The sequence below is a fragment of the Scyliorhinus torazame genome, chromosome 1 (assembly GCF_047496885.1).
Source record: "Scyliorhinus torazame isolate Kashiwa2021f chromosome 1, sScyTor2.1, whole genome shotgun sequence".
NCBI lineage: Eukaryota > Metazoa > Chordata > Chondrichthyes > Carcharhiniformes > Scyliorhinidae > Scyliorhinus > Scyliorhinus torazame.
Genome location: NC_092707.1, coordinates 188,798,875 through 188,812,940, shown reverse-complemented (window position 1 = coordinate 188,812,940; position 14,066 = coordinate 188,798,875). Strand labels below are relative to the sequence as shown.

Here is a 14,066-nt window from a genome sequence, read left to right as displayed (position 1 = left end):
GTACCGTAATACCTCCGTACAGTGTTTAGTAACTATTTACAAGTCTGGTAGCTATGTACATTCGGTGTTTTATATTTACAGATTACAGTTAAAATGAAGCAATCAGTTGATCGGGGGTCCTGGTCATCCTCTGTGATCGTCGGAGCTTCGGTGGTGACTCCGGTGGAGGCTCGGGCGTCTGTGACTCCGGGAGTGTGGCTTCGATCTCCGTGGCAGCTTTGTCACCCCTAGACGGTGCTGGTGGGGAAAACGGCTGACCTGGGAAGGGAGCGCCTGCGGGGAGCGACGATGGGTGGGGGGGGGCCAAGGCAGGGGCGGCGGAAGGACCGATCCTCCTGTAAGGTGCTGCGGTGGAGGGGAGGGTGAGACTGGTGGCTGGAATGTACGTGGAGGTCCGGCGGGCGCCAGGTCCCGTAGGGAGGCCGTATCTTGTCGGCCGTCGGGGTACGCCCCCTGGGAGTTAGCATGGAGCAGATGGACCCTCTTGACTAATGGGTCCGACTTGTGCGCCCGCACGTGTTTTCGGAGCAGGATGGGTCCGGTTGCTGCCAGCCAGGTCGGGAGCGAGGTCCTGGAGGAGGACTTCCTGGGGAAGACAAGGAGACGTTCATGAGGTGTCTGATTGGTGGTTGTATAAAGTAGTGACCGGATGGAGTGGAGGGCATCCGGGAGGACTTCTTGCCAGCGGGAAACTGGGAGGTTCCTGGACCGTAGGGCCAGTAGGACGGTCTTCCAGACCGTTCCGTTCTCCCTCTCTACCTGTCCGTTACCCCGGGGGTTGTAACTGGTCGTCCTGCTCGAGGCAATGCCCTTGCTGAGCAGGAATTGACGCAGTTCGTTGCTCATAAAGGAGGACCCCCTATCGCTGTGCATGTAAGCGGGGAACCCGAACAGTGCAAAGATGCTGTGGAGGGCCTTGATGACTTTGGAGGCGGTCATGTCGGGGCAAGGGATGGCGAATCGGAACCGGGAGTACTCATCAATCACGTTAAGAATGTACGCGTTGCAGTCGGTGGAGGGGAGGGGGCCTTTGAAGTCCATGCTGAGGCGTTCAAAGGGCCAGGAAGCCTTTATCAGGTGCGCTCTCTCTGGCCAGTAGAAGTGCGGTTTGCACTCCGCGCAGATTTGGCAGTCCCTGGTGGCTGTCCTGACCTCCTCGATGGAGTAGGGCAGGTTGCGGGTCTTGACGAAATGGAAAAAGCGCATGACCCCCGGGTGGCAGAGGTCCTCGTGAAGGGCTCAGAGGCGGTCCACTTGTGCGGTGGCACATGTGCCGCGGGACAAGGCATCAGGAGGCTCATTTAGCTTCCCGGGACGATACAAGATCTCGTAGTTACTGGGCCTCCTTTTCGACTGAGGTGTGGCGGATTTCGGAAGCATGGAGGGTATGGGAGAAGAAGGCCACGGGTCTGCCCGCTTGGTTGAGGGTTGCCGCCAGAGCTACGTCAGACGCGTCTCTCTCGACCTGGAAGGGAAGGGACTCGTCGATGGCGTGCATCGTGGCCTTTGCAATGTCTGCTTTGATGCGGCTGAAGACCTGGCGGGCCTCTATCGACAGGGGAAGAACTGTGGTTTGGATCAGGGGACGGGCCTTGTCTGCGTAGTTGGGGACCCACTGGGCGTAGTAGCTAAAAAACCCGAGGCAGCGCTTCAGGGCCTTAGAGCAGTGAGGGAGGGGGGACTCCATAAGGGGGCGCATGCATTCAGGGTCGGGGCCTATACCTCCATTTTGCACTACGTAGCCGAGAATGGCTAGACGGTCGGTGCTAAACACGCATTTATCCGTATTGTATGTTAGGTTAAGGATTTTAGCGGTCTGGAGGAATTTTCTGAGGTTGGTGTCGTGGTCCTGCTGGTCGTGGCCGCAGATGGTGACATTATCGAGATACGGGAATGTTGCCCGTAAACCGTACCGGTCAACCATTCGGTCCATCCCGCGTTGGAAGACCGAGACCCGGTTAGTGACACCAAAGGGAGCCCTTAAGAAGTGATAGAGCCGCCCGTCTGCCTCGAAGGCAGTGTACTTGCGGCCACTAGTACGCATGGGGAGCAGTGGTAGGCGGACTTGAGATCCACCGTGGAGAAGACCTTATAATGCGCAACCTTGTTTACCAGGTTGGATATGCGGGGCGGAAGTCCGCGTCCAGCTGTGTAAACCTGTTGATGGTCTGACTGTAGTCGATGACCATCCTATGCTTCTCCCCGGTCTTTACCACCACTACTTGGGCTGTTACTGGCTTCAATGACCCCTTCCCTCAGTAGCCTTTGGACCTCTGAGCTAATAAAGATCCCGTCCTGGGCACTGTAATGTCTTCTCCTGGTGGCGATGGGTTTGCAATCCGGGGTGAGGTCCGCAAACAGGGAAAGCGGGTCGACGTTAAGGGTCGCGAGGGCGCAGACAGTAAGGGGGGGGTATAGGGCCGCCGAATTGTAAGGTCAGACTTTGAAGGTTACATTGGAAATCTAAACCCAGGAGTGTAGCCGCGCAGAGGTGGGGAAGGATGTAGAGACGGAAATTTTTGAACTCCCTTCTCTGGACTGTGAGGTTTCCTAAACAAAACCCCTTTATCTCCACTGAGTGGGAACCGGAGGCCAGTGAGATTTTTTCATTAACAGGCTGGATGAGGAGGGAACAGCGTCTTACCGTGTCGGCGTGTATGAGCTCTCCGTGCTCCCAGAGTGAATTAAGCAGGACGTCTCGTGTCCGTTGATGAAAACGGTCGTCGTAGCAGTTGAGAGTGTTCGAGGTCGAGATTGATCCAGAGTCAACGAGGCCAATCACAGGAGTTGAGAATTCTGTTCAGGCAGTGTGTGGTCAGCCGAGCTGGGGTCCTGGTGGCTCATCCAAGATGGCGTCTTCCATAGGTCGCACATGGCCGGGGGTATACAAAATGACGGCGCCCATCCCTCAAGCGTGGCGTCCGTGGAACAAGATGGCGGCGCCCGGGGTCCGCACGTGGCCCTGGGATATGGGGGTGGCGGCAACCGCTGGCCACACGGGGCCCGTGGAGACGTTTGTGGTGGCGGTCCGGAGTCGCCGCTGGAGACCGCGGTCACCGCTCGGGCCTGACATACCCCCACGAAATGGCCCTTTTTGCCGCATCCCCTGCAGGTGGATGCGCGGGCCGGACAGCGCTGGTGGGGGTGCTTGGCCTGTCCGCAAAAGTAGCAGCGGGGCACCTCGGGGTTGGCAGGCCGCCTTGCAGCGCAGGCCTGCAGGGGAACGGGGGAAGTCTCTGGGTCGGCCGCTGCGGGGTTCCACGCTGCCCAGGGAGCTGCCGCGCGGTCGGGAACGTAGGCGCGGGTGTTCCTGGAGGCCACGTCCAGGGAGCCTGCAAGGGCCCGTGCCTCCCTAAGACCCAGGGTGCCTTTCTCTAACAGGCGCTGGCGGATTTGTGACGAAAGCATACCTGCCACGAAAGTGTCCCGGACTAAGAGTTCCGTGTGCTCGCTCGCCGAAACCTGCGTCCAGCCGCAGTTTCTGCCCAGCACCAGGAGTGCGCGGTAGAATTCCTCCAACGATTCCCCAGGGGTTTGCCGTCTTGTTGCAAGCAGGTGCCGGGCGTAGACCTGGTTTACCGGGCGAATATAGTGTCCTTTTAGCAGCTCGATTGCTGCATCCAAGTCTTCCGCTTCCTCGATAAGGGTGTAGATATCCGGGCTCACCTTTGAATGCAGGACGTGCAGTTTCTGCTCTCCCGTGGGTGTGTTTTCTGCCGTCTCGCGGTACCCTTTAAAACACGCCAGCCAGTGCTTAAAGATCGCCGCTGAGTTTGCCACGTGGGGGCTAAGTTGCAAACACTCCGGCTTGATTCGGAGCTCCATCCTTTCTTCTTAAAAAAACTAGCTTATTAAATTGATGCACGATCTATGACCACTAAAACGAGGTTGTAGTACAACTGAAGGCCTTAATAAGCTCGATGTTTCCCCCAGCAGCTAAGGTACAGAATGAGGGCTGCTGGGATGGCACGGGTTCTTATACCCCGCCTATCAGGGTGGAGCTATTATACACTCTAGCCAATGGCAAGCATTTGGGTTCTACCAATGGTACTTCAGCCTCTCAGGTACCGGAATACCTATAATACCACAGATATTGATGCAGTATGTCAGCTGCCTTGAAAGCTGGTTTGCTTGTTTGTAGTGGAGCAAACTCGAATCGGTGAGATTTTCTGTCATGCTATGGTATGGCCGTACTCTTTCCAGTGTTAGGAGCTGGACTGTTACATTGTCCTGCATTTGCAGAGTTGTACCATGTTGTACCAGTTGTTGTTCCAGTGTTGTTGTTTTTGTCATGCTTGTTGTTGACGTTGGTGCCTTTCGTATCTTTCTTGTTGTTGTCTTTGTTGTTGTTTTCATAGGTTTTGTTGCTGTGGTTTGTTGCGCTCAATGACCACACGGAGTGGAGAAGTCGAGTCCTTCACAAAGTTACTTGTGTCAGTGTCCTTTGTGGCATCTGCTGTCTCACTGAGCGTGCCGTCTCTGATTCCTCGGCGCTCCCCTTCTGGAGATATGTCCGGTTCACTGGAATCTTCTTTGGCTTGTCGATGCTCCCCGTCTGGAGTCCTTTCTGGTTCACCTGAATCAGCTTTGGTTTCTTGACACTCCCCGTCCAGAGTCATTTCAGGTTCACTTGAAACATCTGAGGTATCTTGATGCTCCCCGTCCGGAGTCAAAACGTTTAGGAATGCATTTTCTTGTGGAGAGGCTCGAGTGGATGAGGTTTGAATTAACGTGGTGTCATTGGAGTCACTAGTAACCTCACTTTGATTGGCGAATGCCTCTGTACGTACTAGCAGAGAACAGTCAGTCTCGCTGTCATGTTGCACATCTTGTATGGGAATTGTGAAGCCTTTGTCACTTGTCGCACATACAGTGGGTGGACCTTCAGTGTCTTCTTGTCGGTTAGATGAGCTGGGTAGACTGTCAGAGTCTTCTGGTGGCTCAAATAATCTCGGTAGACTGTCATAGTCTTTTTGTTGTTCACGTGAGCGTGGTAGACTGTCATAGTCGTCTTGCTGTGCACTTGAGCGTGTCAGACTTGCATCGTCTGCCGCTGGTTGCTCAGATAAGGTGCTAGACATTCATGGTCTTGTCCATGCAAGGACTGCGCTCTGGAGTCTTGCATTGCTTCCATCGTGGAGTCTGTCAACGAGCTCGCTGTGGAGGCTTGTGTCACTCTCTCTGTGGAGTCTGGCATTGTTCCCTGTATGGAGTCATGCAGGGGCCTCGCTGTGGAATCGATCTGTGCGCTCTCAACAGGGTCGTGCAGTGGTCTCGCTGTGGAGTCTTCCTGTGTGGAGATGTGCAGTGGTCTCGCTATGGATTCTGTCATCGCTTTCTGTGCGGAGTAGGGGACTCTTCGTGGTGCGTGGACCACTCTCTGTGTGAAGTCGGGGACTCTTTGTGGTGCGTGGACCACTCTCTGTGCGGAGTCGGAGACTCTTCGTGGTGCGTGGAGCACTATTCGTGGTGCGTGGACCACTGATGAGGCATCAAGCCGCTCTCTGTGGGCTTGTACCGCTCGCTGACTCTTGGCGTCAGGCCGCTCTCTGTGGACTTGTACCGCTCTCTGTCTCTTGGTGTCAGGCCGCAGCAGAATCCTGTACTTCTGGGTTAGGATGTCGTCTGTGCTGGGCTGAGGATCCTCAAATCCGAAGAATTCGTCCACGTCTGTGTCGGATTTTTCACTGTACAACACATCTCGTTGCGGTTTGGATTTGGTACAGAGGTCGCCACGTCCAATGATTAAATCATCTTCCGAGTCGTAGTCTTCAAGGACCATATCATCACTTTTTGTGTCGGAGCTGTCATTGTGCTCGCGATGTCCAAAGAAGAAATCAACATCTGAAATTTAGTCTTCAAGGATCAAATCTTTCTTTGGGTGGTATAACTGCTTGTTGCAGGGTTCTGCAGAGGTTACTTTCAGCTACTGGTCGAAGTTCAGGCATTGTGCTGTCGTTCCAGGTGAAAGAATTGTGTTCTACGGCTTAAGTTTTTTCTTTTCTTATTTTTGGGCATTTCCCCTTTAAGTGGGAGTGGTCCGGGGCCTCTAACATCATGACGCTTGTGACGTAGAGCGTAGGAATGGATTGCACATGCGCAGATCACTGTTCCTTTACTTTGCGCTCTTTGCGCAACTGCGCAGGCGCGGCTTCTCGCGCAAGTGTAAAACACTGTTTTTCCGGTTCTCGTCTTCTGGGGAACTGCGAATGTGCGGCTCCTTTCTCAAGATGGCTGCCAATCAAAACTGCCATTTTCTGCATTTGCAGGCCTACCTTCGCCTCATGGTGAGTATTGGCCCCTCTTTTACCGTTCTGTCCTGTGTTTTCCTCGCAGTATGTTTCGCATTTGTCCAGAACTGTCTGGAAGTCTCTCTTGTCTTGCCCTTTGGAGTACTTGAAGGTCTTGAAGATTTCTGCTGCACTTGCACCCGCAATGGTGAGCAGAAGCTTTATTTTCTCTGCAGCCGTCACGCCATCTAGGTCAGACGCTACCAGGTAGATCTCAATCTCTGCCTGAATGCACGCCAGTTTACACTGAGATTGCCATGGTAACTGAGCTGCTGTGGAACCGGAATCTTGAACATCTTGCCTGGGTGCTGTTGCTGGCAGTCACGGATCTGTTGAGTTGAACTATATGGATTCAACAGGGGACTACTGGTACCATGTTGTGTTTTGCTTCTTCATGTAGCATAAGCTGCTTCCTTGATGTATGCTCTGACAAAGGAAGGTTCAGACTTGAAGATAGGTTTAACACATTATTGAACAGTGAACAATTCTCCTGCTTGAGTTCGACTCTCCTGCTAATCTTGCTATAGTAACTCAGTCTAACTAACCAGTCTGCTCTAATCCATGCAGTGGGTGTGATGCTTCCGATCTGCCCCTGAGTCTCTCACTAGGTGTCGCCTGTGGAAAAGAGAAAGAGCATGTGTGCCCTGTCCTTTTATATGGGTTGCCCCCTTGTGGTAGTGTCACCTCTGGGTGTCTTGACTGCCCATTGGTTGTGTCTTATTCTATGTGTTCATTAGCTGTATGTCTGCATGTCATGATGTCTCTGGTGCTCCCTCTCGTGTTTACCTAGTTACAGTGTATCTACACTAATCCCTTGTGTATTTACCATGATGCATATCACCACAAGGTTCACAGGCCATTCTGCCAATGACGAATGTGATATAAAATAGTTACTTTAGAGTTACTAGTTAATGTAATGTAGAAATAAGCCACTTTGATTCTTGCAGTTAGGGACAAAGGAATTTGAGACCGCATGGAAAAAGCAGGAAGAGGTGTGTCTATGAGAGTGATGCTGCATTGATAGGGGCCAGAGAAAGGGATTGGAAGTGAGCCAATCAGAATAGATCGAACAGGTCAGGAGGGACATAGGCTGACCTATGTCCGTCGAGTATGTGAAACTTGATACCATTTGAATTGATTTTGCAGAGATCCCTTTGTCTTTTAGTTCAGTCGTTTTTTGGGATGTAAGAGGCTGGATGTCTCTTACATTTCTGTAAGATGATTCAAGCTTGCAAGCTAAATAAATAACTTCTGTTTACGTGCGAATCCGTCTCAACTTTTATTGAGGCCAGACTGACAGAGAAAGAAATTTGGAGATCTACATTTGGTGCCGAAACCCGGGATTTCTCTGGGCGATCCTGATCCAACTGCGAAATCAGAATTAGACTGATTATGAACAGGAAGATGGGGAACAAAGGGCCCTCAATGTAGAACTGGAAAACGACCGCGCATTGATTGTTCCCCTCTTCTTATCGTCTGATTAGTCTGGTCACTCGCGGTTGGCACAGAAAGACTGCCTCGACGAAATCACAGGTCAGTCTGGGGATTAGCACTTTAATTGATGGGATTTCATATTGTTGTTTCGGCTTGGGTTAGGGTTTTGGGCTGATGGGACTTTAATAATGAAGGTTCAGTCTATTATCAGGGTTCAGAGGCTGATGTGACTTCATTAATGAAGGTTCAGTCTATTATAAGGGTTCAGGGGCTGATGGGACTTAATTAATGAAGGTTCAGTCTATTATATGGGTTCAGAGGCTGATGTGACTTCATTAATGAAGGTTCAGTCCAGTATAACTGTTTTTAAATCTGAAGATGGTTCAACTCTATGTGTGAGTGTTTTAAATATATAGTTGATTAAGCTAAAATTGTCTCCTTGGACTGTAAAGTTCCGAGGTCTAGTTGAGATTGTGAGGAATGCTGCATATTGGTTGAAGCAGAAGTCTCTCAAAGGGTTAACAGCAGCAGGCGGAGTTGAAAACAGACAGTGCTTCTCACTCAGGCTTTGAGATAACAGCAGCAGCCGTAGTGTAATCGGATACCTTTCCTTTGAGTCAGTGAACACCAGCAAAGTTACGTTTTGAATTAATTAAAGGAAACCAGTGGGTTTCTCCACCTCTTTGATAAAAGTTATTATTTTCGAAAGCAATTGATTGAAATTGCCAGAATCTTAAATTTTACTTACTTGAAATAAGGTTTATCTCATTTTATCTGGAGATTAATAGAAACTTAAAGAAGATCATGGACACCATTTTAAAAAGTGTCAATCTGGAGATGATAGTTGATTTTGCTAATACTTATGATAGTTGATTTTGCTAATACTTATGTGTATGTAACAGAAAAAAACTTGTTAAAAGAAAAATTGTTAAGATAAAGAAATAATTAAGTTGTAAATGTTATACAAGTTTGTGTTAAGCAAATTGTAAATTTAGTTCTGAGTTGAGATCAGAGCTAAGCTTGCAAGTTGCAGTAATTCAATTTGAATTTTCAAACATTTTTAAGTTTTAAAAAAAAAGAGAGCAAATAGAGAAAAGAAGGACACAGATCTTGAATGCGTTGAATAGCACATTTCAAAGGCCCATGGATCTTTCTGTTATCTTAGACCTAAAACCTAGGAAGATTGACGAGCCATAGGAATTTCTGGGGCGTTTTAATGAAATCTACCGGGGGCAGTCAGGCGATTTGCTGTATCAAAATGGTCAGAATTCCCCTCAATACTGTGCTATGTTAATGCATTGCCTACCACCTTCTGTGGTTACTGCTGTGAAATGTAATAACATGAATTGGACAGAGAACGACCCTTCCCAGATGGCAAGGGCAGTCAGATTTTACTGGAAGGAGGGTGTAGGCCAAGAAGGAGGCTCAGTTACAAAGGTTAAGACTGAGTATGTAATGAAAAAGGATGATCTGCGATCCCAACAAGCGGCAGAAATGGTAGTTTACCAGCAGGAGCTCCAATATAGTGACTTTGGGTGGGTGGATCAGCGAAGAGGAGGATGAGACAACAGTGCTATATTTCTATCACCCCCCAGTGGTGGACGTTAGACAGTGAACAGTCACTGCATCGCGTTGCCCTGGCCTATGACAGAACTGGACGAAACAGGGAGTTGGAGGACAAATACCGGCCATTACTTGAGACCGAATGGCCAGTCAAGGTTACAGCCACGGTCACGGGAAAAGAAGGTACGGCCGATTTTGTTACAGTATCACCACATTTATGGCCACAGTCAGCTTCGGTAAGCCCTCATATTACACGTCAGGTCCATGACCAGTACCATGCCAGGGATATGGGGCGAATGGTCAGCATCTTACCGCAGCTCGTCAGAGAAGGTATGAGATATACCTTTTGAACAATCCACGTCTGACATTTAAATACTGTACCACTATCAATCCAGCCTGTTTTCTTAGTGGTCCCCCTGTCCATGAAGACGCACCTGGCCACGACTGTTTAGCCTTGATTCGGGAAACTACCACAATAAGGGGCGATTTGAGTAACATTTCGTCAGAACAACCTGACATGATTATGTGTGGTCAAATATCCCACCGGGGTTTAGTTAATGACCTACTGCAGGCCCTCCTTCTGCCAGCGCAGATTTCCGTTATTAAATGCGCTGCCCACACGAATGGTACAACCCCAGTTGACGTTGGTAATGAACGAGCAGATTGTGCAGCGCGCACAGCCGCACAAATTCAGCAAGTGATGGTGCCTAAAATGTTAAGTCAGACTAAACGATCTACTATGAATGTGTCTGCTTCTGACAAGCCAATGCCAGACGTCATAAGGTTACAGGAGGACGCTCCTGAGAGTGATAAACAAATGTGGAAACGGTTAGGTTGTACATATGATTCTGTTTCCTCTTTATGGACCACGCCTGCACATCAGACTTGTATGTCTGATGTACTGGCTTTATGGGTCATCGAATGTGTACACTTTGCAACTCATTGTGGGGCTCGAGGGACTAGTGATTTGTTGCTGGACACTTGGTGGCACCCTAAAATGCAGGGGTTGGCCCAAAGTATCAGTAATCGGTGTTTGATTTGTCAGCAATATAACACCGGAAAAGGTATCCCTTGTGGGAAGGGGCAAACCCCGTTGCCCAGTGGTCCCTTTGAGACGCTCCAAATGGATTACATTGAGTTGGAAAGGTGTCAATGTTACAAATATGTTTTGGTCATTGTGGATGTGTTCAGCAGATGGGCCGAGGCGTATCCGACTATCTATAGTAAAGCTGCTACTGTGGTTAAAGTCTTGATGAGGGAAATCATTCCCCGGTACGGTATACCAGCTCAGTTAAGTTCTGATAATGGGCCTCATTTTATTGGACAAATTAACAAGGAGTTTTGCTCCCAGTTGGGCATACGCCAGCAGTTACACTGTGCTTACAGACCGCAGGCAGCCGGGGTGGTTGAGAGACACAATCAGACCCTCAAAACTAAATTGGCTAAATTAAGAGCAGACACGGGACTGACATGGCTTAAGTTGCTCCCCGTTGCCCTCTTCCAGCTGCGGGTTACACCTGCGGGACCAGCCCGGCTCTCTCCCGCCGAGATTCTTTATGGCAGGCCTCTTAGAACTCCTTGGAGCCTGCAGGTTCCCAGACGGGTTCAGTTTCATCAGATGACTGAAGAAATGACCACCTATGTTCTAGCCCTTACGCAAGTGCTCAAGGAACTCCATGGCCCAGTCCGTGCGGCTCACCAGCCATTGCCCCAGTACCTAGCTCACTTTCAGTCCAGCCCGGTAGTTATGTCATGGTCAAAAATTGGACTAGGAAGGGGTCGGAGCCGCGATGGGACGGGCCCTTCCAAGTTCTCCTTACCACCCCCACAGCAGTTAAAGTGGAGGGGCGAAGTGCTTGGGTCCACCTACATCACTGTAAATTGAGTCCATCTCCACTACTGTAAAAGGTCGGATACTAACCTGCCTCCCTTCTCCAGTGCTATTTTACAGGTGTGGAGCATGATGGAGTGGCTACGCATCGTCTGTCTCATATTTGGCCTCACTTCGCTTGGCGTGTTATTGGCGATGGACATGGAAAAGGGGAATATTATGTATCTGTGTAGCCCCAACCAATCTACAAGGATACATCACCTATGCAAAGGTGATGTTCTTCACTGCCCCCATATACGAGGACATGGTATCGACTCATGGAAGGTCATCAAAGTTAAGGAGAATGCGGGAGTCATGAAGCAGCTGCACCGGTCCCGGCGATGGGAAGGGAACATTATATGGACATTGCCTTGTTTTTGGAATACATGTAAATTTGATTTTGGATGTGTTAAAAGTGGTACAATAAAGGTAACATCAGGCTGTCAGAAGAGTGTAGGAAGAGACCATGAGAAAGAGAAAGGGACTAGAGAGAGGACGGGGCGTGTGAGAAGGGAAGTACAGCTAGAACGTAGGTTACCGGGAGATGCACTTAAGTTAATTAAAGGCCAAACTGAGGAAAACTCGGGTAGTATGAATCTCTTCTACCAGATTTACCACCGTCTGTATGGCCAGGGACGGGTTGTCTGCTACCCAAACCCCGCAGCGGTGTCTAGGTTATTTTCTGTTTCACCGCTTTGGGGCACTCCCCAAACGGTGGTTCATTGTCAGCGTTCCGAGCCATTGCCCGAGCACGTCACTCTTCCTTACGATCCGGATTCAGCACCACCGGCTATTTGCCTTCCCCTCCCTCGGGATAATTCCCATTCACAGTACGATCGGCTGCGACGGTGGAGGGCGTACATACCTAGCCACTTCACTCCCAATAGGGATTCCCGGTCGTACGAGAATTGCTTCAGCAGTGAAGGATATGGCTGTTTGCTGGTAGAGGTGGACACAAATATAACATGTCTGTTTCCCACCTGTACGGACAGGAGGTGCCATATCACCCAGGCGTCTGGCCAATGCGTTTGTTATAACACCACTTGCGTTCCATTGAACACTGGCCTCCAGCTCCTCTGTGGCTGGGCGAATGTCTCTCATATCACTGTTGGGAATAGGGCTTTCTGCATTGCTGGGCGGCCCGAATGGGCATTTCAAAATTGGATAAACTGGGCTACTGGGAGGTCCTTACGCAACCGATATGCTGATTGTGATGCTAGTCTCCACACGGAACAAGGATACTACTTTTTATTTAATGGTACGGCGACCAACGTTTTGTCACCCCATTTCCCCGCCGAATTGCTATAGGGACTCTAGTCCCTACCACAGTCCCCTGCCCTTCGGCGTGGAACCTGCATAATCAGTTAGCACGCCGGGCAGTCTCTGCTGAATTTTGCGAGAACTGGAAAAAACCTCAGGTTCTTGCACCCAACCGGGGCCACTCAGCCGGGTGGGGCATTCTGAGCGTATTGACACTGGGAGGTGTGGGGGGTTCCTTGGCTGTTAGTGATCGGAATTATTTTATTTGCGGCCTTACCATCTTGGGAAATGAAACCTTGGGAGCCCTCGGGGCAATAACTAAGGAGTTGTCTCAGCTACGGTTGTTTGCAATGCAGAACCGGTATGCTCTTGACTATCTTCTGGCCCGTGAGGGTGGGGTATGCGCCATAGTACAGGGCAAGTGTATCATGGGTGTTCAGGACTTGACCGCTAACATTACTACATTTATGGATCGCATACGGGATCACTTGGACGGGATACAGGATCCTGACTCTTGGGGTAACTGGGGATCTGGAGGATGGAAGGACTGGTTGATAAATATGGCCATGTATCTAGTGGTAGCTATCGGCTGCATCTTTGTGGGCCTGGCCATCCTTAAATGTGTGATGGGTAGAATGCGGGGTGCACTAGATCAGATCACCGCCCCAATCACCGAGAAAAAAATTTTAACTGTTAAAATCCATGAGGGTGAGGCAGATGAAGGGGGGCTAAGACAGGAATTGGAAATGCAGCGACGGATCTTTTTAGATGAGGGACCGTAGCTATAGATTGGATAGTTCGGTTATCATGGAATGATAAAAGGAGGGAATGACGAATGTGATATAAAATAGTTACTTTAGAGTTACTAGTTAATGTAATGTAGAAATAAGCCACTTTGATTCTTGCAGTTAGGGACAAAGGAATTTGAGACCGCATGGAAAAAGCAGGAAGAGGTGTGTCTATGAGAGTGATGCTGCATTGATAGGGGCCAAAGAAAGGGATTGGAAGTGAGCCAATCAGAATAGATCAAACAGGTCAGGAGGGACATAGGCTGACCTATGTCCGTCGAGTATGTGAAACTTGATACCATTTGAATTGATTTTGCAGAGATCCCTTTGTCTTTTAGTTCAGTCGTTTTTTGGGATGTAAGAGGCTGGATGTCTCTTACATTTCTGTAAGATGATTCAAGCTTGCAAGCTAAATAAATAACTTCTGTTTACGTGCGAATCCGTCTCAACTTTTATTGAGGCCAGACTGACAGAGAAAGAAATTTGGAGATCTACACCAATGCAGCTGGCATGGGTGGGTGCAGCCATGTCGGTCTTTGCTAGGGTTGTACCGCCCCCCATGTGGAGGGGGGGGGCGGTGTGTGGGGTGTTGGGGAGTTGGTGCCATGGGCACAGTGGGGAGGAGGGGGGTACTCACCCTGGCTGCCCTGACTAGGTCAATGAGCTTCTTGTGGCACTGGCTGCCTGTCCTGGGTGTTATGCCTGGGCGCTGACTGCTTCGCCCACCTCCTTCCGCAGTCGCCTTGTGGTGTTAGCTGTGACCCTGCAGCCGTGTGCGAGGTATAGGGCCTCCCTCCTTTGCTCCACGGCGTCCAGAAGCATCTCCATGTCACGTTCTGGAACCTCGGCGCTGCGTGGCGG

The 14,066-nt window shown here is 50.1% G+C and overlaps 1 protein-coding gene across 1 annotated transcript in view; it reads left to right on the top strand.

Moving 5' to 3' along the window:
- LOC140429988 (uncharacterized) overlaps positions 1-12,471 on the top strand; it is a 50,876-nt gene extending 38,405 nt beyond the window's left edge. Inside the window, exon 3 of the mRNA XM_072517566.1 lies at positions 11,226-12,471. Coding sequence (XP_072373667.1) covers positions 11,226-12,465 — 1,240 coding nt within the window. The 3' untranslated portion in view covers positions 12,466-12,471. The remainder of the gene's footprint in view (positions 1-11,225) is intronic.
- Positions 12,472-14,066: the final 1,595 nt, after the last annotated feature.